Below are 27,387 nucleotides of genomic sequence, written 5' to 3'. Positions count from 1 at the left end.
GACCTTAACAAATGCAAAGGAAATAGAAAAATAGAGAAATTATAATATTGCATCAGATAAAATGCTACCCCAGCTAATATATACTCCCTACATTCTTTAACAAATTATGTAGTAACTGGTTAGATGTGATAATTTTTATCTTGACATTTTTGTTAGTTACACTTAATGGCTGTATGAGTTATTCGCATAAACTATATGATTGCAGAAATGACCAAACTACTACGACGAACTAAGCTGCAATTATCAACAACCCAAAGCAATAATTGCGAAAATATTTTGTCTTGTTTCTTCATGCCGAGCGATAAGATTGTTATGAATAACCACAAACAAGTCATTTCTTAAGAAGTACTTCGTCTGAGTATATGTTTTAATGTTCTCGCCTCTTTTAGTAGAAAAACATATTATAAAAAAATTCGCTACCCCGTTTTATATATCCTGCTGGCTACGCCCTTGCTTAGTAGAGCATACCATTATGAGTTATATTAAAAAAATCATCATGTATATTCCCTCCCCTTAAACATCTTCCACCTTATTTCTTAGGGTCAAACTTTAATAACCCTTGACCATTATAATGTCTAAGATCATGGTCAAACTATTGCATTGCCGACTGTGTAAAAGCAATACAAACGATCATTACGAAGAGGATGAAGTACATTTAGTATGAAATTCCTAAAAGTGATAAATTTTGCTCCCAAAGTATAACTCGACTAAAATACTTTGTTAAGTCTTGCAGAAAAAAAATTAAAAAACGACTCCTAAAAGAAAATATGTCATGCGTAGGAGAGGACAGAACGGATGTAGCTAGACCTTATTATATCCGTATTTAATAGAAAAATTGCATGCCCGAAGTTGTCGGGGAGTAAACATTTTATTTTCAAAACCGTAACCGCCTCAACTTGTGGAGATCTTAAAATAGTTTTGTTCCATCTAAACGTTATATACTTGTTTATTCTATAACTTTCATAAATAATTCTGATATTATTTTTATTTATCCGTGTCCAAATCTCGTGGTTGACATGATTTAAAATTCAATTTGAACCTAAAATATTATTTATATTCGCTGCATCCAAGATAAATGTGATAGTTGGACACTTGTGATAGGTTTCCTTTTTCATCAAATTTTCTTTTTCTTATTGTAGAGCTAACAATTTTTATTCCTATATGTCAAGCTAATTAACATTTATTTTGAATCAATTACTTTTTTATTCTGTTCCTCGTGATGATGGACTATATACATACTTTGTGTTACAATGTCTAATTGCTTATATTTAATTCTGAACCAATAAATATTTATTTTATTAATCAAGGTTATAAAATTAAAAAAAAAAAAAGAAAAAACTAAACTTGAGATCAACTCCTAACAATATGCTCAAAACAAGTAAACATGGACAAAAAAACATCAAAAAGAAATCAATTTAGAAAGAGGATGGTTGGGAGATCATGGAAAATCTCTTATTTAAGCCATGTTTCCAAGAAATATGCTTAAGGCTCTGTTTGACAGAGCATTTCAGGTACCTTATTTGGTCAAAGTAGCTTATTTGACCAAAATTTCAGGTAGCTTATATTTTTGCAAGGGTTACGTACCTAGAGTACCATTTGGGATTTCAGGTACCTGATCCTAGTTTATATTCCCTTTTTGCCCTTCAATCTACCTTTTCAGTTAATTGTCAAACACTTTATTTATATAATCAGTTACCATATCAGCTCTTAATTTTCAGCTCCCTTATCATCTACCTTTTCAGGTTTCCGATAGCTTATCAGTTTTCAGATCGCGAAAGTGGTAATTAAACCCCTTAACTCTGTTCAATTGTGAAATTAGGGCCCATAAGTTTTATTTGGAGCAATCAAGTCCCTTAAGTTTCACCAAAAGTGAAATTCAACCCCATAATTAAAATTTTCACAAGAATTTTAGTTAAAAATATTTTATATTAGTATTAAACAATTGATTAAATACTAAAAATTACTAATTGTAACTTTACGCATTTCTACATAATTTATTAATCATTGAAGAACACTTTTACATACATATGTAGTAAATTGTTTATAATTTATATAGTATTCATACATATACAATAAATTGTCTATATACTATAAAATTCAAAAAAAAAAAACAATTCTCATTATTTAATATAAATATAAAAGTTCTAAAATTATAAAACAAATATTTTATATTTGATAAATTGTATTAAAAGTGATTTTAATATAAGAATTTGGTGAGAATTAGGAAAATGGTGTTGAATTTCACTTTTGGTGAAACTTAAGGGGCTTGATTGCTCCAAATGAAATTTATGGGACCTAATTTCACAATTAAACAGAGTTAAGGGGCTTAATTACCACTTTCACGGTTTTTAGGTACCTTTTCAGGTTTTAGCTACCTTTTCAGTTAGTTTTACCAAATAGAGCCTAAGCTTATTTGATCAAAATTTCATTTATCTTAGTTTTTAAAAAATATTTGGTAGGTAATTTATTTACCAAAATAAGAGTAACACATGAGAAAGCTACCAGTTTTTTTTAATCCTTAGATTTATAGTATTAAATATGGAGTACTTATTATGTCATTTTACAAAAAAAAAAAACAAAAAAAAAAAGCTACCTTTCGGTTAATTTGTCAAACATTTTTTATTTAACTAGTTAACTTTTTTTTTTTTTTTTTTTTGGTGACGAGGGGTTTAATCCCCCCGGGCCCAGGCAATCCAGCGTCACCACCTGGACCATGTAAACCACCCCAATTGGGGCCGCTAACTAGTTAACTTATCAGTAATTAATTTCCATTTGCAGTTTAAGCTACTTTTTTAAGTTTTAATTATTTTTTTAGTTTTAGTATAACTCAGATATAGTATATGAATAATCTGTATGTTATTCTTTCCTCCACCCACAAATGAGAATTTGTGTTGTTTTATATGTATTGATCACTTGAATGTATATGGAGGCATTTATGATTTATATACACACTCCAATAATTATTTAGTGATTGTATTTTGATGGAATCGTAGTTTATACTTTGTGTAACCATGTAAGACTACATTACATCATTTTAACATAACATTCTAATCAAATAAATTCACTATTTACCCGACAGCTTCTTAAATTTATTTTGATGTTAGGATACAAACTACAAATGTATTAGAGGTGATCATGGGTCGGGCCCATGTGGGCTTGGGCCGGGCCTTTCTAACAAAAACGGCCCATTTGTGTGGGCCGGGCCGGGCCGGGCCAGATGCGTGGGCTTATTTAGCAAGCCCAAACTCGGCCCTTATGGGCTAATGCGGGCTTTTGGGTCTAAATGGGCTTTTTTAGGCCCTAAAATTTACGACTTATCCTAAGAAATAATTAGCGTAATACCTTCAGTTACAACTTCTAAAACATACATAGTGTATAAAATTGCACAAAATATGATGAAATGCATATGAATTGCTCTCTAAAATAAAATAATGACAAAAATCGCCACTTTAGAATTCTTAATCATGCATTCTTAGATATGATTTATGTTATGTATACTTTGTTTTATAAATCTAAAAAAATATACTTGAGTTTATAAAGAGTTGAGTATAACTTTAACGCTACTTTAATATGTTTTATTAGAAAAAATATTCATTATTAATATATATGGGCCGGGCCGGGCCAAAATTTGGGCCAAACGCTTAGCCCAAACCCGGCCCCAAAATATTTTGGGCCTTTTTAGGCCGGCCCATGGGCTTTTTTGGGCCAAAACTAAAGGCCCAAGCCCTTCAAAAAACCGGGCCGGACCGGGTAAGGCCAATGGGCTTGGGCCATTTGATCAGCTCTAAAATGTATGAGACCATAAATGGTGAGACTAAAAACGATAACTTGAACTATTACAAATGTCTGTTATCTATTTGATAATTTTAATCTACTTATATTAGGATAATTTTATTAAAATTTATTTTCAATATTAAGAAAATCTGGTTTTCTTAGGATAATTTTATTTATTAAAGTTGTTTTGAAATCTACTCCTGTTAGGATTTCTTAAAAAGTTGGACTATCTAATATCGCTCGAAAAGTTCCTACTTTATATTGATGTATTGATTGATTGATTTGGGATCGTTTTGTACAAAAAAAAAAACTTATATTTGGAATCGTTGATCTCAATAAGCTCTTTAAATTGTTAGCGAATATATAAAATAAATTTAGAGCATATTTGGCCCTATTTTTAAAATATAGTTTCTGTTTTTCAAAAGTAATTTTCAAAATACCATTTTTTCTAAAAATTAGGGTATATTTGGTTAAACTCATAATAAGTGCTTTTTATAATTTTTAGTGTTTGGCCTAATTTACTTGTTTTAGTTTATTTTTAATTCATTTATTGTTGTATAAATATATTTTCCATCAACATATATAGAAATATAGAATCATAGATAAATGAAATAGGTACGGATTATACTATATTGTAAATTATACTATAAGACCGTTGTATACACTACTACAATTTAAGGCTACGAGAACGCCCCTTAGAGAACGGTTGATAGCGGAACCGGTGTGTTAGTTTTTTTTAGATATGGCGCGCATATATGACTCCAAAAGAGAACAGTTGTTTTTTTAACCGTTCTCTTAAATTAACAAAGAGACCGGTTAAAGTTGACCAACCGTCTTAAAAGATTTTAGAGACCGGTTACTAGCTACAACCGTTCTAATTGTAAAAACAAAGAGGACGGTGGAACCTAATCACCGTTCTTATTGTTAATCCCGTTCCAAATTCTAAAACTGTTCCTTACTTCTTTCAAACACCATTGCTTTCTCAAATAAACAGTTCCATTGCTTCTTTCAAACACTGACCATCATCGTGTTTTCCCTATCTAGCACGGTCTCGCCACTGTTGTCCGTCTCGCTCGTACTCCGGCCACCACGTAGTTGTCCCTCGTCGCTCGCTTTCTCGTTCTTTGATCGTTCTTGGTCTTTGGTAAGACCACTTTTCACTACTTTTTATTATTAGTTTAAGTAGTCATGATATTTTTCACTTAATTCATTAAATTGCTACTTTAATGAATTCAATTTTTGGTCATGTATAATGAATTCAATTTGTGGTCATGTTAGGGTTAATATTTGGTGATGTTAGGGTAGCGATAACAATTTAATGGTTTACTTAATTCACGGTTTGGGGTAGGGATACGGTTAGGTTGATGGTGAGAAAGGGTTTACTGGATTTGTGCTTGGGTATTGGGTTTGGGGGAGACGATGGTTACGAGTATATAGGGAAGATGAAGGTTCGGTGGTTGGGACAAAGAGACAAAGGGCGTAGGACTTTGAAAGAGGTTTATCTGCTTAGGAAAGGTGGGTATGATGGGAGGTCAACTGTGCATCGCAAACCTTGGTTATCTGTAATGCTAATCGTAGCTAACATTCACTAGCATTGGGACTTTGGTTTTTAGATAAACTTCTTGTGGTCTTCTGGGTTCTTGTGCTGCTAATCACAATGTTGCTTGTTATCTATCATACTCATGACTGTCAAATTATCTATTTTTTTGGTTTCCCTTGTTATTTCATGCTTGATGATAGTTCTTGGTTGTTCTTATTGATGACACCTTAGGGTTATGGCTTGCTTCTCCAAAAAATGAAGTTTTTTAGTGTAACCTTAGTTTTCCATACTTTTTGTTGGGCTGCATATTGATTGTGCCATTGCCTGATTGGTGGTGCTGTTGAATGCATTGAGTGCTGTCAGTCAAAGGGGAATCAGATTGTTATGATCATGGATGGTTGATCATAATCTTCTTCAGCTTCAATGGTTGTGGGATGTTGAGAAAAAAGAGGTTGTGTGTAATGAGAGTTATGATATTATTCAATTGTTGAATAGTGGGTTGAATGATTTGGCTCGGAATCCGGGGTTGGATCTCGAGCCACCGTCTTTGAAGGCGAGGATTGAGGGGTGGAATCGGGTTATTTATCCTAATGTCAATAATGGGGTTTATAGGTTGTTATCTTTAATTAGTATGTTAGAGTTGGATTCAATTGTTTGTTATGTTGTAATTTAGTGTATACAATTCTCGAGTTATGTGATTGGTTCTGAATGTTTGCTGATTGTACTCCTTGGTATATGAGCAATTAATGTGGTATTCTGTCCGTCCCAATTATTTGTTTACTTTTGATTAAATACCTCTCGTAAAGAATAGAAAAAGTAAACAAATGAGTGAGACGTATAATGTTGTATTGACGGAATAGGAGCTATATACCACCTCAGTATGGTTCTATAATATTTTCTCTCTACACTATTGGTACGTACAATGGTACATCCACTTTAGCTTGTGCAAAAGGTATTTAAATTGACACGTATAATGTTGTATTTCAGTATTTGTGTGAAAGTTCTTTTTATGTGATGGAAGGCTTATCTGGAAAGTTTGTCATTCATTTCTATCTTAGCACAGTCTCCGTTCCATTATTTTTGGTCTACCACAACATTAAGATTGAAGAGTATGATATACGTAGTATGTTGTAAGTGATGGTCTTCATTACTAGAATTCTGCAAAGTAGTTGCTTTATACATGGAATGATCTGAACATATCCTTTCTAAGGCCAATTCTTGGAAAGCCGAGCTTTCATATTGCCATATCAATTATCAACTACATTAATCATGGAAATTAATGTGGTGTAAACCATTCTAATAAAATATAATATATAGGATTATCAAGTAAAATTCTAATTAATTGTGTTCTATTATAGTCACAATTTGACACTTTGGTCGCTTTAGGTTTTATCATAGTGACTAGCGGACTAAGCCTGCACCTTTTCTTCTCGTCATTTTCGAGTTGTTTTTTATTTCCATCAATTTCAAGTTCTTGATATTTTTGAAACCTTAATGAAAACAGTGACTTATGTAACTTGTTTAACTGATTGAATCTTGTGCTTGCTTGGGTGATTTCTGCTTGACTGGTGAATCATGCTGATGAATTCAGTCCCGAAAGAAAATTTTTACATGACTCAAATTTGGTTAACTCAAAGTTTTACATGGCTGCAAATTTGTTATAGGAGTGTCGTTTTAATATGTCCTTTGAATCATGGGATTTTGATTTTTTTATTGAGTTGGTGTATATGGATTTATTTATTTTGTTTCCGGTACAAAACATTCTTGTTGCTTATTTTTCTCCTTGTAATATTTGTTGATTTTTTCTATTATATAGATCAATATGGATCGTACGTGGATGATAGATGGGAAAAGAGGTGATCCTAAATATGATGCCGGTTTAGCTGAGTTTTATGAATTCGTTAGAAATAATGTGAAAGACGCGTCTCATATGCCATGCCCTTGTGATATGTGCCTGAATATTAAATATATGAGTTTCTCGGAAGTTAAAATCCATTTAGAAAAGAATAATTTTAATCCAAGGTATAAACTTTGGAGGTTTCATGGGGAGTCTAGAGTGGTGCAGAGAATGGAGGAAGATATTGATGTTCGGTTGGGAGAGATTGAGATTGAGTGGGAAACTCTTCCTATGAAAAAAGGTATCGACTCACCGGAAGATTCGGATTGGGATATGAATTCTTGTGATATGAATTCTGTGTCCGCTGACGAGTTTGATGATGAGTTAGAAACAATATTAGAGGATCGGTTAAGTAAAGACAATGTAGAAGAAGATAACTCTGACCAATATCCCGATGATAAAGATGACATTCTAGGTGACGATGAAGATCTCGATGTTACTAATTTAGATGACATTACAAGCATTGTATTAGAGAAGTTAAAAGACTCCGAAATGCCTTTGTATAAGAGTTGTAAGAATTATACAAAATTGTCAGCCGTTGTTAAGCTATATAATTTGAAAGCAACCAATGGGTGGAGTGATAAAAGTTTTACCCACCTCCTCGAATTATTGAAAGACATGCTTCCAGAAGATAATGTTCTTCCTAATCGTACATATGCGGCAAAGAAGATACTTAGAGGAATTGGTATGAAATATGTGAAGATTCATGCATGTCCAAATGATTGTATATTATATCGCAAGGAATATGAGAGTTTGACTCATTGTCCAGTTTGTAATGAGTGGCGATATAAAAAGAAAGAGGGGATCCCAGCAAAAGTTTTGTGGTATTTTCCAATAATACCTAGGTTGCGACGACTCTTTGCGAATAAAGAAGATGCAAAGTTGTTAACATGGCATAAAACTGCGAAGGCTAATGATGGCAAATTGAGACACCCGTCTGATGGTTTAGAGTGGAAACATATAGATGTTAAGTATCCCGAATTCGGAAAAGAACCCAGAAATCTTCGACTTGCACTCTCTACTGACGGGATGAATCCTTATGGGAATTTAAGTAGTCAACATAGCACTTGGCCTGTACTTTTAGCTATTTACAATTTACCTCCATATGTGTGCATGAAACGGAAGTATTTGATGTTGTCTTTATTGATTTCTGGCCCTAAAGAACCGGGTAATGACATAGATGTTTACTTGGCACCCCTTCTTGATGATTTGAGAACATTATGGGATGAAGGGATAGAAGTCTTTGATGCCTACCAAAATAGTGTTTTCAATTTGAAAGCAATGTTATTATGCACTATATCTGATTTCCCTGCATATGGTAATCTTTGTGGACACACTGTGCATGGGAAAGAGGCGTGCCCCTTGTGTGGAGAAGATGTTGATTCTTCTTATTTGAGGTTTTCTCGAAAGCAAACTTTCTTAGGATACCGTCGATTTTTAGAAGAAGATCATTCATATCGCAAGCTACAAAAAGCTTTCAATGGAAAACCTGATAATCGTCCATGTCCTAAGTTATTAAGCGGTCATGATGTATATCAAAGGGTGAAAGATATTAAAATTACATATGGGAAGAAGGGTTCTAAATTAGCATCTCGTGGATACAAGAGGATGTCGCCTCTTTTTGAGCGACTCCCATATTGGCGGGAACTCTCCATAAGACATTGTTTGGATGTTATGCATATTGAAAAGAATGTTTGTGACAATATTATCAACACTCTTTTGAATGTCCCAAATAAGTCAAAAGACAACACGGCAGCTAGGAAGGATATGATGGATATGAAAATTCGACCCGAGTTGGCTCCGCAAGAGAAGGGACTACGGACATATTTGCCTCCTGCTGCCCATACACTCTCAAGAAAGGAGAAAATAGAGTTTTGTGAGTGTTTGCATGGTGTTAAAGTGCCAGAGGGATATTCTTCCAATATTAGTAGTCTAGTATCAATGCGGGATCTCAAGCTTAGTGGTCTAAAGTCTCACGACTGTCATACTTTGATGCAACAATTACTAGTTGTAGCCATACGTTCCATTTTACCTAAAAAGGTTCGATATGCTATAACCAGGTTCTGTTTTTTCTTTAATGCCATATGTAACAAAGTTATTGATCCTGGAGAGTTAGAGGCTTTGCAAAATCTAATTGTCACTACTCTTTGTCAATTCGAAATGTATTTTCCTCCTTCATTTTTCACAATCATGGTCCATTTGACTGTACACTTGGTTAGAGAGATCAAGTATCTAGGACCTGTTTATTTAAGGTATCAATATCCTTTTGAAAGATTGATGAAAGTATATAAGGATTATACGTCTAATAGATATCGTCCTGAAGGGTGCATTGCTGAGCGTGCTGGTACCGTCGTTTTGGTACCAAAAATAAATACCTAAGTTACAACTAACAGAAGTCAGCGGCAAGTAGGGTCGATCTCCACAGGGAGGCAAAAATGAGATTTATCTGTCTAATTTTAGTCTATGAGTACGGGTCACAATGTGGGGGTTTGAATATGATTTCTGACTAAAGAGAATAAGGAAGAGGGGAATAAAAAGAAGGGAGAAAACAGATAAAGGGGAACAGCTAAGACAGACGGTTCACCATAATCATCCGGTCAAGTAATCTAGGTCTCAAGTCAATGCAAATACGGTCTAAGGGGTAACGAATGTCACCTTTCGGTCCTTAATTCACCCTAAAGTGTAAACAGCTTAACTTTCGCCCTCACTGCAATACCCTATTGTTCGCTACTAGTCTTGCCTCTTCCAACCTTTCGGTCCAGGTCGAGGATCACTAAGAATTATAGGTCTAATTGCGTCGACTCAATCGACGGATACAATTAACTGCACATTTAACCAACAAAGACAATACCAAAGATTAACCCAATAAATCGATTACTCTCCCTTCATAATTATGGATCCCCTATAGTCTTAACATGAGAAAATTAGCTATTCACTACCATCGAATTAACAACAACAACAAATAAATAATTGAAACTGAACATAATGATAAACTGATAAGGATTGAATAAAAGCAATTATGATAATAAATAAGGGAAGAAGGAATTCAAGCAATAAAGATGATTAAAAGATTAAAGAAGAATAAATAATACCAATACAATAATTGATCCGAAAAATAGAGAATTGAAGAACAAGCAGTCGTCCGTTCCCTCTACTGACTCCAGGGAATGAATCATTCTTCTATTAGGTCTAAACTACTCTTATTTATACTAAGTAGTATCATTATTATTAACTAAAAATAAGATAAGCATAAGATAAATCTAATTATACTCGACAATAACCTTCTCGCTGTAGCTAGTACTCGATCGAGCGATTTATCCACTCGATCGAGTACTTTTCCTGCTTTGCGCACTGAACTTCAAACGGCTGCCATTTCTTCGTTACTTGGTCAAACAGGGCGATTCCGGTGGCGTTGGAAAGCTAAGAGGACAAAATTTCATCTCCAATTGGATTCACCTCAATATCAGTTGTAGAACTCGAGATATGGATCTCCAAAGTAGGCACTAGCAATTTGAAGTTCTTCCCTTGCTCGCCTAGCTATCTTTCTTCTTTGCGCATCCCAAAATAGCTACATTCTTGCTCCAAATTCACTCTTCCTTCAAATGCATGCTAAACGGACGGTAAAAGGCTCGATTTCACTATTTTCTGGTTCATTCCTGCATATAAGACAAAACAAACCAAAGTAGCATATTCGGGGCATTTCGTAGCATAAACTACGATAAAAGCATAAAGATACGCGCATAAATTAGGCTAAAAAAGACTATATAAAATGCACGTATCAAATCTCCCCAAACCAAACCTTTACTCGTCCTCGAGTAAACTAAAATGCAACTAATGGAACGGAAATGATAACTCAGAGCTAGCTTAACTTGTCTACTTGAACCAGTTTAATGCAACAAAAATCAACAATTACATCTACAATGGTCAATACGCAAACGAATTATAAGATGTCCATAAATTAAGCTGACATATCAACCCTGCAAGACCAACAAAATCGGACTCTCACGTGGTCACTCTTCTCTCATGAAGCAAAGGGTGAAAATATATGTATAAGAGAGAAAGAGAAAACAGTCGCTCACCTAAACTACGACCTACATAACATGCATGCAACAAAGATGATAGACGATTCAAGTACTACACATACATTCCAACCAACAATGTCCGTCAGAGCTGAGGGCTTACAAATGGTATGGGAAAGTGAGGTTAAGGTGAGAAAAGGCAAAACAAATTATGGAAATGTGGAGGTAAAAGCGCCAAGCTAGTTCCTAAACAGGACCATATAAGACCGTCCGAATCTCAACTGACTGAGAAATAAACACAAGTGCCCTTCATTTGGCACAAAACTCACTACCCAATACACAATCTCCTCAAAATGATATAGATAAAACAGAGGAGTAAGACCGTCACAAGATAGAGATAAACACAGTCGGTCTCTTTTATTCATACAACTCATTTTTTTTTCATACTTTTCTTTCTTCTGAATTTTCACGTGAATCACAAATTTTTGATTTTTTTTTTTTTTTTTTTTTTTTTTTTTTTTTGTTTTCTTTTTCTATCTCACGTAAATTTCTCTTTTTTTTTTCTTTTCCAATTTTTTTTTTTCTTTTTTCTTTTCTCCCTCCTTATATACACCAACTCCAATCAAAATACACACGGCCAATCTGCAGACGGAAAAATATACCACAAAAGACAAACTAAACTAGCTTAACTAGGCAGGCTGAGTTTTGGATGTAGCTAATGGGTCAAAAAGGCAAGATTTGGCTTAAGTGGAGCTATATGGGTGAAAAAATATAAGAAAAGGGGAAAATTTATAAGCACCTCCCTGCATGTGACACCGACCACAAACCCGAATGTACACAAGTGACAAGCAATCGAATTTCATAAAAGTGCAAAAGTGATAAACATGCTATGCAAGGAGTACTACTCTCAATTCCTATGTAAACCGGTCATGAATGTCACCAGTTATTAGGCTCTAAAACTCAGAATTTATAGAGTAGGTTGCCAATTTATCAGGTCAAGTCTAAACAGTCAGCTAAATTTGAACAAAAACTCGTAGATATGCGCAAGACTCAGCTAATAACCGTCAATAAAGTGCAAGGCTCAAGTAAAAAGACAAGTTAAAGTGCAATTTTATCACGGAAATTTACCGTTCCGACTCAACCTATATGCAAAAATAAACGTGAATATTTTTTGAATTTTTTGAATTTTTTTTGAATTTTTATGAGATTTTTGATTTTTTTTAATGAAAATAAACAACAATGCATACTGAAATTAAACGTGATAACAAAAATGCAATAAGATGCAGACACAGATATGGATGCATAACCTCCCCAAACCAAACTGTACAATGCCCTCATTGTACTAAAACATGGAAAGGAAATGCAAACTAAAGGAGAAAGAGAGTAAATGCGGAAAACTCACAAGATTGCGCGAAGAAGGGACCTCCCCAAACCAGCCAGCAACATGGGAGGTCACTAATAGCTCCGAAACATCATCACAGGAAGCTAATCCAAGCAATGGGCGTCCAAAACAGCTCGATCGAGAGGAATAGTGGTCGATCGAGTGGAATAGTGGTCGATCGAGTAAAAAAAAAAAAATTTTTTTTTTTTTTTTTTTTTTTTTTTTTTTTTTTTACTCGATCGAGTGGAAATATCACTCGATAACTCGATCGAGTAAAATCAGCAGAAAAAGCTCTCGATCGAGTACAAAAAGTACTCGATCGAGTAATCTCCAGTGTATTCCTGCAAAACGCAGTAAAACCCGCAAAACTAACAAAGCAAGCATACTGATATAGTCTATGGTACGAAGACCAATTATTACACACAACCGAAATAAAATGCAATGTTTGAAAAACAACTTAAAAAAAAAATCTCCGGGTTGCCTCCCGGGTAGCGCTAGTTTCGACAGTCTCGGCTCGACCTTCTTTTTCAACCAACTACTCTAATTGAACCCAATCAAAGCAACTCAAAGCTCGCACCAACTTTGTCAAATAGGTGCATGTGCTACACAAAACTGTAAGTAGCACCATAATATAGTAATAGCATAGGAAATTGAAATGCAAGATCGTTTAAGCCTAACAAATTTCCTATGACGACTCCCAAAATCATTCACAAGATAATTCCGCCTCCAAACTAAGGGCGGAATATAAAAACTCAAAATAACCGCAGGTGGAAAATGAAGGAGCTCAACAACATTCAACTTAAAAATAACGCGAGTAGAATTTAAATGCTCAGACGGGTAAGAACTGTGAGGTGAAGGAGTCTGGTCAGCTAAAGGTGAAGGTGGATAATCATCCCAGATGCAAGGGGTTGTAAAGTCAATTGGGTCAATTGGGTCCTCTATAATAGGTTCATCTACTATATCATCGTAAGTATCCCATTTGACCTCAAGACTGTTTAAATCTACCTCCTCTCTCTCCTTATTGCTAGACTCGTCAAGATGGAGATTCTCAAAGAGAGCCTTCAAATCACCCTCACTATCAGTGCAAGAATCATAAAGGAGTTCTAAACTATCCTCATAAAAAGGATTGTCAACCACGCTAGTGGTCTCCTCTATGTCTCCGTCAGCATTTCCTAGATTGGTTTCTAAGGTCTCACCCACCCCCTCATTTGAGTCAACATGAAGAGAAAAGTTGGGTTTAAGAGATTCAGCAGCAAACCAATCAAAGAATTCTAATACCTCATTTACGGGGATTCCTTCGAAATCCCACTTACCAATAGATTCTAGGTATGCTCGCATAGGGTCATTCATACCCCGGAAGATAGTCCAGCACAATTGGAGTTCAGAAAATGCATCTCGTCTGGGCTTGAGCCACTCCAAAAACCTGGCTAAATAAGTACCAAAAATTTCGTTCTCTTCCTGCGGAAAGAGAAGAACGAAAGACATAATAACGGTCTCAAGGAACCGAAGCTCCTTGAGACAAGAAATAAACTAAATAAAAAACAGATAAAACTGCGCTGCCTCCCCGGCAACGGCGCCAAAATTTGGTACCGTCGTTTTGGTACCAAAAATAAATACCTAAGTTACAACTAACAGAAGTCAGCGGCAAGTAGGGTCGATCTCCACAGGGAGGCAAAAATGAGATTTATCTGTCTAATTTTAGTCTATGAGTACGGGTCACAATGTGGGGGTTTGAATATGATTTCTGACTAAAGAGAATAAGGAAGAGGGGAATAAAAAGAAGGGAGAAAACAGATAAAGGGGAACAGCTAAGACAGACGGTTCACCATAATCATCCGGTCAAGTAATCTAGGTCTCAAGTCAATGCAAATACGGTCTAAGGGGTAACGAATGTCACCTTTCGGTCCTTAATTCACCCTAAAGTGTAAACAGCTTAACTTTCGCCCTCACTGCAATACCCTATTGTTCGCTACTAGTCTTGCCTCTTCCAACCTTTCGGTCCAGGTCGAGGATCACTAAGAATTATAGGTCTAATTGCGTCGACTCAATCAGACGGATACAATTAATCTGCACATTTAACCAACAAAGACAATACCAGCATTAACCCAATAAATCGATTACTCTCCCTTCATAATTATGGATCCCCTATAGTCTTAACATGAGAAAATTAGCTATTCACTACCATCGAATTAACAACAACAACAAATAAATAATTGAAACTGAACATAATGATAAACAGATAAGGATTGAATAAAAGCAATTATGATAATAAATAAGGGAAGAAGGAATTCAAGCAATAAAGATGATTAAAAGATTAAAGAAGAATAAATAATACCAATACAATAATTGATCCGAAAAATAGAGAATTGAAGAACAAACGTCGTCCGTTCCTCTACTCGACTCCGGGAATGAATCATTCTTCTATTAGGTCTAAACTACTCTTATTTATACTAAGTAGTATCATTATTATTAACTAAAAATAAGATAAGCATAAGATAAATCTAATTATACTCGACAATAACCTTCTCGCTGTAGCTAGTACTCGATCGAGCGATTTATCCACTCGATCGAGTACTTTTCCTGCTTTGCGCACTGAACTTCAAACGGCTGCCATTTCTTCGTTACTTGGTCAAACAGGGCGATTCCGGTGGCGTTGGAAAGCTAAGAGGACAAAATTTCATCTCCAATTGGATTCACCTCAATATCAGTTGTAGAACTCGAGATATGGATCTCCAAAGTAGGCACTAGCAATTTGAAGTTCTTCCCTTGCTCGCCTAGCTATCTTTCTTCTTTGCGCATCCCAAAATAGCTACATTCTTGCTCCAAATTCACTCTTCCTTCAAATGCATGCTAAACGGACGGTAAAAGGCTCGATTTCACTATTTTCTGGTTCATTCCTGCATATAAGACAAAACAAACCAAAGTAGCATATTCGGGGCATTTCGTAGCATAAACTACGATAAAAGCATAAAGATACGCGCATAAATTAGGCTAAAAAAGACTATATAAAATGCACGTATCACGTGCCATCATCGATGAAGCGCTTTCTTATTGTTATACACACTTATCGAATTCTGAGTTACTTGGGATTCCTAAGAATCGGCATAGTTCGTGGATGATGGGCAAAGGTCTGAGAGGTCATGTTCGTCAAGATATGGCATTTGATAAGTGGCATACAGCACACACATATGTTCTTCATAACGATGATGAGGTACAACCTTATATTGAAGAACACATGGTTTTCTTGAAGGATATTTATCGAAATAAATTCGAGATGTGGATCGCAAGTGAGCACAACAAGACGTTTAGAGCTTGGTTCAAGGGTCGAGTGATAGAAAATTTGCAAAAATATCCTGATTATATTTCTTCCAGATTAAGAAGACTTTGTTTCGGCCCAAATACGTATGCATCTTCTTATAGTGGTTATGCCATTAATGGGTGCACCTTTTACACTCGTGAGTAAGATGACAAGAGTACGATGCAAAATAGTGGGGTTTGTGTAGAAGCTGAAGCAATGCACTTTTCTAGTTCAAAAGATAAGAATCCAGTTTTAGGTAAGATGCATTATTACGGAGTTATTGAAGAGATTTGGGTATTAGATTACACAGATTTTGAAATCCCTATATTTGGGTGCAAATGGTGTCAAAGTAATTCTGGTGTCCGTAAGGATGAATTAGGATTCACTTTGGTGAATCTTGATAAAACTGGACATAAGGAAGATCCTTTCATTTTAGCCACATAAGCAAAACAAGTGTTTTATGTCACTGATCCATTGGATAAAAAGTGGTCAGTTGTTTTATCCGTAAGGAGTAGGCGGGATGTGGATAGTTTTGATGAAGATATTGTATTTGAGGGTTTTGATCGTAATGTATCAAGTTTAGATGATACGGACAGTGTCAATACTTCGAGTTTATATACACGTGATGATCACAATGAAGGAATATGGATTAATACCGACACCCCTTCGAGAAAACGCCCTCGTGGTGAAGACACATGAGTAAGTTTTTGTTTAAGATAATTATTTAAGATTATGGTTAAAACTGCTTTATAAATACTGCGATGTCACTGACTTGTAAGTAATTTTCTACTGCATAGTTGTTTGTAGACTTTCTTTTCCATTTTCAATGGCATTAGGGCTAGCTATTATTCGGTTCTGAGTTATGATAAACTAAGCAAAATGGCTCATCATTTTTGATTGCGTTTCTTTTTATCATTTTGCAGGGAAGTTTATGCAGTGTCAATTGTGGGACCTTTTCCTATTGCTGTGACTAATCTGCTGGATCTTCAACGGCTGTAAGTGTCTTTATTAGCCTTGCTTCATAGTTAGACAGAGTCTGGTCCTTGCCAATAGAGTATTCAATATTATATGCTACTATAGTAGCGTATCATCTCAAGATGAATTTTGATGCAAAACAGCTGTGAGCAGAATTCTCCCCCAGAAACGCAAAACAACTCTCTCCAACAACGCAAAATTTTAATCAGTAAATAACAATAAATCGTAATGTTAGACAGCAGTCCGGTCCTTGCCAATCCGGTTTGACCCACTCGGGAACCTTTCACAATTCACAATAGGACATAACCTCCAGATTACAGATGAAACCAAATTCTTCTATTGGAAAGATTTTTTTTTTTTTTTGTGTAAACCACTAGTCCAGATTCAAGCTGAATAGAACTACAAGGCGGTAAATTAATCCAACCCGAGTTTTAACCTCGTTGCATTCTGAGGTTCTTGAACCTGATTTAAGTGCTCAGAGGTAGGAAACAATTATTAAGGGAGAGGGAAAGGAAAAGGGAAATGATTGATCAACATTAGTCCCATCAATATGGATCGTACCTGGACCAGCACCACAGCCCCACAGGAGACTGTAAAGCTCTCTGGATGCAGCGAGCTTGGACAAGAACATGGTCAGCCTGCTCAAGAGATTGATGTGGCAGGAACTGGTGCACTAGCTAGGGGTGTTGCCTCAGCTGTGTGTATCCTATCTCCAAACAAATTTCACCTAGTTGAAATGTACTTGAACTAAATGTAATGGTTGCATTGGTTTGAATGATATAAAAGCTTACATTTTCACCAAAAAAAAACAAAATTAACACGTCTTATTTATGTTAATATGTTTATAGAATTTGATGAATTTGTAATTTGTTAATGCAGGTTGATCGATGGGCCCACAAAGGCGTAAACGAACTGAGAATAACTCTGATGTCTCAGGCAAGAAGAGGAAAAGAAGGTGTAAGGAGAGGGGTCGAACAGTATTGGACTTAGTGACAAAAGCTCTGAAGGAGAAGAAACCTATTGAATTGGAGTGGGATAAAGTGCACAGATTGCCTACAGGAACTTTTGCTGGAACGTTTAGTAGCTGGATTGGCGTTACTGCCCGGAGGCATGTTAGTTGCATAGTGGAAACGTGGGACGATGTGGATGTTGTCCTGAGGAAAGAAATTTTGGATAGTATCACAGTGAGTATAAAAATTTGTCTTTCATATGTAAATGAGAGCATATGTTTAATCTTAAGAGAGACTTATTATTAATATAGTACAAAACTTTATTTAATTTGTCATTTGTGTAGGGCGCTTTTACCGTCATCAAAGACCGTCATGATTGGTGTCTCATAAAGGCGGGTAAATTATGGAGAAAGTGGAAATGCACCTTAGTCTGTAAGTGGTTATATGACGAAACGGGAGCAATACGGAGGACACCACCAGAATTGTATGACCACATAACACCAGAGGAGTGGAATGCGTTTGTGGCGTCTCACACTACTGAGGCATTTAAGGTAATATTCACTTACCATCATGTTTACTAAAAGCCCACCTGATGAATTTACTTGTCCACCTGAAAGAACTTAAAATTCCCTAAACTGATAACATAAGGAATTTTTTCATTTTTAGTCCTGAAAGAAGCCTCGAGAAGGTAATAAGTATTGTATGAACTTAAAATTCTATGTCAGCTAGTAAAACTACTTTGTCAGGTCAAGTTGGTAAGGTCGTTAGGAAATTATCTCACTGGTTCAAAACTAATCCAAGGGTCGCCAGTGACATGATGATTAACTTTACATTGAGGATTATACTAACTCAGAATTTTACAAAGGTGGTCCGTGTGGGCATGTGGGGCTTGCTGAGTTACAAGTTATAAGTTTGAAACCAAGGTGTTCAGAATTATGCTCAGACCCATCTCTCAATGATTACAGCCTCCCATTCATTATGGAGCTGTTTTCAGTGCTCGCATATCAACTTGAGCTCAAATTCAGAACTAAGTTTTCAGTGCTAAGAAAATCTGCTAAGTGCTAAGGAAATCTGCTAAATTAACTGGCATACTAACTGCTACTACCAAGTATTATTCTGTAAAAATTCTGACGCCTCACTGAAAAGAAATTGAAACAGCTTAATAAGGCAGAGTTAGTCCTCTAACTATTTTATGTTTTATATATATTTGTGTAAAATGTAAGGAAATAAGTGCAATCAACAAGAGGAATGCTTCGATGAATAATACAAGGTTCTATGGCTCTCGAGCAGGATATCGTGGGATTGAAGTTATAGTCGTAAGTACACCTAGACATATCTTTATAATCTTATAATTGTATGATGGAATCTAATGCTATAAACAATTATAATTTCCATTTATTTACACTTTGTTGTACTCTTCACAATGTTATTTTTGTAGAAGAAAGACTTTGCCTCCAAAGGACACGTATTGGAGAAAGTTGACCGACACTTAACTTGGCTAAGGGGTCACACGCCTACTAATGGAGATATGACCGAATATGACAAGGAAGTCGCTTTGAAAATTGTAAGTCCTTCAATTGTTACGATAATCATTATTTATTTCTAAGATTTGACACAAATATGTAATTGTATAATATAATATAATCAATGGGTGTAGAAAGCAGTAGAAAAAGAGGTGGCAGCAGGTACATTTAAACCTGAAGGACGAGAAGATATACTTGCTAAGGCAATCGGCAGACCTGAACATGGTGGCCGTGTGCGAGGAGTTCCTGATGGCATATCCATAACTGAGTATTTTGGGAGGGCTTCCAAAAAGCCGACGACTGAAGTAGAGCGTCTCAAAGAGACGGTAATTTATTATGTATACATAGAATAAGACGGTCTCAAAATATTTATTGTTTGTAAAATATTTTACTTTAAGCATGATTTGAGATTTTATTTATTGCACGCAGATAAATACTATGCAAGCACAAGTATCAAATATGCAAACGATGTTTGTGCATTTTTGGCAACCGGTGAGAAGCCAAGCCAAGAAGTATTAGAATGTTTCATGAAAGGAATGTCTATGAGTACTCAAGGATCGAAGGCTTGTGCATCTATGGATGGTTCTCATAGTATTTCAATACAAGAGAATGAGGAGCAATCCCATCAAGAGCCACACCGTAAAGAGAGTGAGGAGCAATCCCGTCAAGAGCTACCCCTTGAAAAGATGCCCCATGAAGAGCCATCTAGTGAGCAGCAGGTAACATCTTTTTATTTAACACGCACTTTGATTTGAACATAACTTATTACTATATATGTGTTAACTTATTACTATATATGTGTTAACTTAGTTTGAAGTTTGATTTTACTAAAATTTCAAGGGTTGGAGAGACTGTGAATTATCATTACCCGGAAATTTGAATAAGATGGTGGCATCAGGCTTCATGTACATGGAAAGTAAGGAGGAATCAGTAACTGTTCACGGCATTGCACTACTTAATGGTTATAAGAAAGTCGAACTTAAGAAAATACATTCTGGATTTGAAAATGCTAAGCTGCCTGTGCCTATTAGGGATGAATTGATAGTATTGATTGATGCGAAGGACTCGTATGTTCAATGGCCTCAGAATCTTATTCATATTACTCATGAGGTAATTTTGTATTTTTTAAAATTAAAAGAATTCTTTTGTACTAAGTTATTATAAATGTTAATTATTTTGACCAAAATTAATAAAGATGGAGATTGTAATGAAGAAGAAGAAGAAGAAGAAGAAGAAGAAGAAGAAGAAGAAGAAGAAGAAGAAGAAGAAGAAGAAGAAGATTCAAAGGGTTCCACCACCTTTGGTCCCGACTTTTCTGGGTGTAGAAGTTAGTGCTGAGTTTAAGCAAAAGTTAAGAACCCCGCTGATGAAATCTTTAGTTCTTGAGGCTCGCATATTGAAGACGAGCGGAGCACTTATTAACGTTCCTATTGATGACCATGTATTACACCTTGATAAATACACTTCTTTGATTTCTTATGAGGAGCTTATTCATTGGTGTGATGAAGCTGAGATAGGTGCCTCTCACATTGCTATTTTTATGAGGTAAGAACTTTTAACATTTTGTAACATTAATAGTAAGTTCCATTCTTATTTTGAATTTTGTTTAGTTCACTTATTTTTATGAACTATTTGAATAAGTGTACTTCAAATTGTTGTAGGTATTTGAGTGATCTTAGTGATACTATGAAGTCTACTAGTTTATATGGATTATTGTTGCCCGAGCCATTGTCTAAATTTGCAGCCGTAAGTGAAGATTATCGATCAGATTATATTGCAAGAGCTATGACATGTACGGAGTGTGGCAGGGGTCGGAAACTTATATTTGCAGCTTATCACGAAAGGTATACATAGACTTTCCCCTTTTCAAACTTCTATTTATTTATTCCTTGCTAATTACGTGAAAATATTCTCATTGTTCGATTTTTTAATTGAAGGGATCACTGGATGTTGGCTGCGATTAGTCCATCAGAAAGTAACGTGTATTGGTGAGATCCTGCTGGACATATGGAGCCTCCTCAGTTTTTCGTGAAAATAATTACTAGGTAAATAATGTATATTTGATATTAGTGATTACTGATTAGAATTATGTTTGAAGCGATGACTAATTTTAATTAAATGAAATATAGAGCCTTCGAGAAAAGAAACTCCATCGATCCACTAGCCGGCTTTGAGGCAAAACCACTTACATGGAAATTAATTAAGGTACGTATATCCATAGTGAAATAGAAACAATCATTCTTATTGTTCTAACTTTGTTTTCTCGAATTCTGAAAACCGAAAAAAAAAATATTACTATGGACTCAGATCCCCTATCTCATTATGGATTTTTATTTCAGTGTCCTATGCAGCCTCTTGGGAGTGTGTTATGCGGATATTATGTTTGCCGATATATGTTGGAGCTTATCAAAGGAAGATATATTAATATTACCCCAAATGTAAGTTTTTTTTATTCTTCATTCTTCAGTTCAAACCCTCATTATCATCAACCTCCGTTAAATTGTTAACCCCAACCTCAAGCTTGCGCCTAAAGCTGCTAGTGGTGCTCCTAATATTCCTGGCGATTGTGAGCCTCCTTCATACTTGCGAGTTATTTAATTTCCCATCAAATTATAATGTTTTGATGACATACATTTGATGAAAACCCATGTGCAAGATCTGAAAGAAAACCCCAAATCAACAATACCCAACTTGTAATATTCCTCATTTTCATTGATTAATTGATTAACACCCAACTTGCATAACCATTGTCCTGAACACAAGTCCACAAGTACTGAAAGTCTGCTATTATATCTAGAATTTGGAGGATTAGAAAACACTAAAGTTGACTTACTCTAGGCCATCATTCATGATCATTTACCATGCATACACTACTAAACGATCACGTTTAGCATTTCATTCCAAGTGTCGGGAACACTAGGAAGGCACCAGTGACTACAGTCGGAACCATGTTTTCGAATATGTTGCCTCGTTTCCTGGGCTAGATCCCGGTTGTACACAGATGGATGGCCGTCTCTTCGAAGAGCAGATATGTTAGTAATGTCCTGAAGGTATACAGGAAATCTCATATTTCTCAGAATCCCTTTGAGCACAAGCATTGGCTCTGTAATATGTGGACGGGTGAAGTACAACAAGGGCTCCCTCTGGTTATAGCATTTCCACCCATTTTCCCTGACATACAATAATCCTTCACTGAATAAGATGCGATCATTTCCGTTACTGTATTGCCTATGAATCTTGGTGAATGCTTGAATTAATTACCTGTTGTGCCTAGGGGACATGCTCCGAAAGATGACTTGGGTTTTTCGAGGATCAAGGTTTGAATCCACCCATTTAGCCCAAGTCGCTAGTCCTTTTTCATAAGCAACCATTGGATTCAAGTTGCTAATGATTGTGTCTCCTTCCATGAAATAATCCTTCATTTAAATCATTTTCATTTCTTTTGTTTTTTCTCATTTCTATCTTACTACTTGTTTTACTTTACACATCATATATAGTGTATTAACTACTTGGATGTATTATTTATGTAGTTCATGCTTAACGCCCCAAAGACATATACGGTTGAGCAAATTGACGAGGTGCGGAATATTTGGGCCGAATTCACACTCAATTTTAAGCCCAGAAGTAATGGTGAATGAAGACGATTATTAGAGTTTCTTGATGTTTTCATTATTTTTGTACTTAGATGCGACTAAGTGATGACGATTGAAGGAATTTATCTATGTTTTACGTATTTTGATATTTATATCCTAGCTTGTTTGTATATTTTTCAAGGATTTTTCCTTATGAATTAATATTAAATTTGAAGAACTTTGTTGCGTAAAACATGCTGGAATTTCTGAATTGTAGTGCAGGTTGAATTCTTTTGAGTTATACGATTCAATCGTGTAGGGGTTATGGTAAAAACAAAAATATTTTTTTAAAAAAATGCGAGGATCAAAGAGAACGGTTCGTTGTAAAAACTGTTCTCTTTGAAATTAACAAACAGGACGGTTGTAACATTTACCGTTCTCGTTGAAAATTTAAAACAAAGGCGCCAAATAACCCGGGAAGATTATCAACGAGAGCAGTTTATCAACGAGATCGGTTATAAAGCACAACCGTTCTGTTTGTTATATCAAAGAGAACGGTTATAAAGCACAACCGTTCTAAATGTTGTAACAACGAGACCGGGTTGACTATATATTAACCGTTCTCTTTTATCTAAGAGAACGCCTGGCCACAGGCCGGTTCAAAATACCTTTAAGAACGGTTAGAGACCGTTCTCTTTGATCATTTTTGTAGTAGTGATAGTACGAGTGCTTAAAAAGTTGCCATTTTATGTTAAAAAATGACAATGTTTTATTTTTTATCAAGTGACTATTTTTTATTAATGGTCACTTTTTAACAAAGAAATGAGCTATTTATCGTAAAATGCTCACTTTGTGTCTCTCGCAGTCTCGCTCCATACGATGGTGGCGCACAATAGTTCTGTACTTAGTACAATACTCCCTCCTATTCTAAATAACTCTCCCTATTTCCTTTTTCGTCTATTTACAACTAGTTTGAATGCCCGTGCCTTGCAACGGGATAATTAACTTATTTATAATGCAAAAAAAAAGGTTATAAGGGTTTAATGTTTACATTCTATGTCTTATGATTTGTTTACATATTATTAAAATATCTCTTTTAAAAAAAAAAGATTAATATATATACGTGAGTTAATAACATACTCAGAATTACACCATCTTTTTTGCACTTAGTTCGATATCCAACCAGATCTCGAATACCGAATACAGACAATTGTTACTCATTATATCTAATAGTTATATTTAAATTTAATAATATGATCAAGTACTCTCCATTAATATTTGTACGTTGTTTTTCTACAAAAAAAAAATTTAACATAATTGAGATACGGAAATTTCCCGTGGTACCCCTTAATTTTGTCAGATTTTTCAAGTTACCCCTACTTTTAAGAATCTGTCTATGATACCCCCTAATGTAAAGGCTGTTAAATGGACGCTAAGTTTGATGGCGTGACAATAAAATAACAATTAAAAAATAATACCCCCTTAATTATTTTATTGGTACGGATATCTCTCTTTTTTAAATGAAAATTTAATTAACTATATCATTATAATATTGGAAATTTCTCATGGTAACCTTGAATTTTGATAGATTACACATGCTACCATGGACGTTTGTTTTCTATTTTTTTTATCATAATTAAAATATGTGCAAATGATAGGAACCTATACTCTAATTATAAAATATTTTTTAACACAATTCTAATTATATTATTTAAACGTAGTATATTTACCACACCTACATTATTTTTCAATATGAGAAATAAAAAATCTATAGGTAAAAAATATAATGATATAATCTTTTAAGAGCTCTCCAAAACAATATTTAAAAGACTCAAAAGATTTTGTGTAGATGTCTAAGTTCCAAGGATGCCTCCTATTTATAATCATAGAATCACCCACCTTATGCTATATTTCGATGTGGGAAAATTTATTTTTTATATGTAGTTTATCACACCTATATTATTTTTCAATGTGGGACATATAACATACCATGAAATACACCATCTTTAATATGTGCAAATTATATGAAATATATATATATATATATATATATATATATAGGGTCAGGATCCGGTGAGAACCACTAATATAATGAGAACCGTGAGAACCATTTATAACTGTCAGATCTTAAGTAATTTAATGGCTACGATTAACTCAGCTAATTCCCACACTCACCCCCAAACCCTCCAACCCTGTCATTAATCATTTTATACATTTTTCATTCTCACCCTTCTCTTTATTTCTCTCTCAGAACGACATTTTTTTCCGTCTGTTCGAACACCAATCTCGCGAATCCGCAAAGCTCACTTCGATCACATTCCAGACTTTGTGAATTCAACTTTGTCATGCTTTTTTCATCGATGGACGCTGTGGATTTATGGAGGTAAAGACTTGAAATTGATTTAATTTTTGTGAAATTAGGGTTTATATTTTTATCTGTATTTAATTTTACGACTCATCAACTAATTAGTCGAAATTAAGGTTTATTTTCATCAATTAATTTGTATTTCATTGTTGATGAAACTTAGCTTTTATAATCATCGATTTAGATGATAATAATTCGTGGTCGTCACTTGTCGTTGTTGAATTCTAGTGTTATGTCCGAATTATTTTATTGTTCAATGAAAAACATCTCATTTGGTGAGCATATACACTTGTGAGGAGATCAGTACTTATTGTTTTTGAGTTTTACAGTTTTCCATTGTTCTCCATTGTGGGATGGATACTTAGATGCTGGGTTTTTAATTCCCCCTATTCTGTATTGGAAAGTAGAATGGTTTAGCGCCGGTGAGAGATACGTATTCCGTATTACCTTGTTATTTGCTAAGTGTTAACCCTCTTAGGCTCTTACGTTTTAAGGTCAAAATCAAAAGTGTGAGACTGACATCGAGAGTTTTTATTTCTACAGGCTCAATGATAAGCCATCATATTTTGGTTTGTCTATTATATGTTTGACTAAGTGTGATTAAGTTATTTATCAGATATGTATAAAATGTTTGTTCTTCATTTATGTGCCTAAGAGAGTGTAGTCTTTTGTATTGTACTTAAATTACAATAAAAAAGGATGTGAACTTAGGCCATTATGGGATGATGTTGGAAGAAAAAGAATAACAAAAGTAACAAAAAAATATGACTGAAAGCAGGATATACGTGCATACAGTCTGTTGTATATGTGCGGCTATTGCCTCTTAAAAATGAGTGAAGACAAGAGTCTAGGCCTCTAGGCCCTTTGATATAATCAGCTAAAAGTTTGATGTATTTCCTTTGATTCCCTTTTTTCATTGGTGGATTTTTGTGTGTCTACGAGACTTTACATATTTAATACACGTGCAAGGTTGTTTAATGCACATATATTACTTTTTCATGCATCTACAAGGCTTTTTCATACACTAATAGGCTATTTCACCCAAAACCCTTGTCATTCATTTAGGACGGGAAAGGATTTAGGGTTGGATTAGGCGAACCCTGAACCATTTCCCTTATTATCGATACGGGTTTAAATTAAAATTAGTGTCCTTAACTACGCCGAAAAAGGGTTTAGAGCTAAACCCTTTTCCAGAAAACTCATTCGAACGACCTCAAAACCAAAAAAACAAAATTTTAAATATTTCATGCATGTACAAGGTTGTTTAATGCACATATATTAGTTTTTCATGCATCTACAAGGCTACTTCATGCAATGATAAAGCTATTGCGCCCAATACTCTTGTCGTTGTTTTAGGACAAGAAAGGGGTTTATGGTTGGATTAGGCGACCCGCTACGCAGAGCCACCTAATCCAACCGTAAATCCTTTCCCTTATTATCGAAATGGGTTTAAATTAAAATTAGTGTCCTTAACTAGGTTGAAAATCGGTTTAGGGTAGAAATAGCTAACCACGCGGTACCTAAACCATTTTTCGGAAAAGTCATTCGAACGGTCTCAAGACCAAAAGATACCCTAGAGGGGTAGAGTGAACCCTTTTCGAGGGGAACAAGCTTAAAATTATTGGACCGCCTAGTGCAACTCTAAACCATTTCCCTTATTACAAGGACGAGGATAAAAAAGACAACCCAAACCCTAAAATGGGAGGCTTTATGATTTAGGGTTGGGTTAGGCAGTAACCTTGTTGTCACTTAGCTCATTTTAATGTAACAACAAGAATTTACATATTTCATGCATGTACACGGTAGTTTAATGCACATATGTTGCCTTTTCATGCATCCACAAGGCTACTTCATGCACTGATAAGGCTATTGCACCCAAAACTCTTGCCAATTTTTTTTGGACGGCAAAAGGGTTTAAATTAAAATTAGTAACTAGACCGAAAAAGGGTTAAGGGTCGCGGGGTTGGCTAATCCAAACCTAAGCTCTTTTGGTGGAAAAGTCATTTGAACGGCCTCCTCAAGTAGGACGGAAAAGGATTTAGAGTTGGATTAGCCGTCTAATCCAACCCTAAACCCTTTCCCTTATTACGAGA

At 35.2% G+C, this 27,387-nt stretch overlaps 2 protein-coding genes and 1 long non-coding RNA gene across 3 annotated transcripts; all 3 read left to right on the top strand.

Moving 5' to 3' along the window:
* Window positions 1-5,138: 5,138 nt before the first annotated feature.
* Window positions 5,139-9,590, top strand: LOC141651653 (uncharacterized). The gene is made up of 3 exons (XM_074459354.1): window positions 5,139-5,336; window positions 5,733-5,918; window positions 7,131-9,590. The coding sequence occupies exons 1-3, from the start codon at window positions 5,139-5,141 to the stop codon at window positions 9,588-9,590; spliced, it is 2,844 nt and encodes a 947-aa protein (XP_074315455.1).
* Window positions 9,591-17,769: 8,179 nt separating this feature from the next.
* LOC141651652 (uncharacterized) lies at window positions 17,770-20,906 on the top strand. Its single transcript, XM_074459353.1, has 8 exons — window positions 17,770-18,068; window positions 18,179-18,385; window positions 19,058-19,150; window positions 19,273-19,398; window positions 19,492-19,669; window positions 19,787-20,076; window positions 20,198-20,467; window positions 20,553-20,906. Exons 1-8 carry the CDS (start codon window positions 17,772-17,774, stop codon window positions 20,904-20,906), a joined length of 1,815 nt encoding a protein of 604 aa, XP_074315454.1. The 5' UTR covers window positions 17,770-17,771.
* Window positions 20,907-21,483: 577 nt separating this feature from the next.
* LOC141652296 (uncharacterized) lies at window positions 21,484-22,999 on the top strand. Its single transcript, XR_012547114.1, has 3 exons — window positions 21,484-21,562; window positions 21,697-21,795; window positions 22,888-22,999. It is a non-coding gene; the product is annotated as an uncharacterized LOC141652296 (long non-coding RNA).
* The last annotated feature ends 4,388 nt before the right edge of the window (window positions 23,000-27,387 follow it).

This window comes from Silene latifolia, chromosome 4 (assembly GCF_048544455.1).
Source record: "Silene latifolia isolate original U9 population chromosome 4, ASM4854445v1, whole genome shotgun sequence".
NCBI lineage: Eukaryota > Viridiplantae > Streptophyta > Magnoliopsida > Caryophyllales > Caryophyllaceae > Silene > Silene latifolia.
This window is presented reverse-complemented; position numbering and strand designations above follow the sequence as displayed.

Excerpts from the sequence above, each read along its gene's own strand:
- LOC141651653 (XM_074459354.1), top strand. The coding sequence starts at position 5,139 with ATGGTGAGAAAGGGTTTACTGGATTTGTGCTTGGGTATTGGGTTTGGG. Across the intron at positions 5,337-5,732 it reads ATCGCAAACCTTGGTTATCT|CTTCAATGGTTGTGGGATGT; the intron begins GTAATGCTAATC and ends AATCTTCTTCAG. Across the intron at positions 5,919-7,130 it reads ATCCTAATGTCAATAATGGG|ATCAATATGGATCGTACGTG; the intron begins GTTTATAGGTTG and ends TCTATTATATAG.
- LOC141651652 (XM_074459353.1), top strand. The coding sequence starts at position 17,772 with ATGGGCCCACAAAGGCGTAAACGAACTGAGAATAACTCTGATGTCTCA. Across the intron at positions 19,151-19,272 it reads GTGGGATTGAAGTTATAGTC|AAGAAAGACTTTGCCTCCAA; the intron begins GTAAGTACACCT and ends TTATTTTTGTAG. Across the intron at positions 20,077-20,197 it reads AGCCATCTAGTGAGCAGCAG|GGTTGGAGAGACTGTGAATT; the intron begins GTAACATCTTTT and ends TAAAATTTCAAG.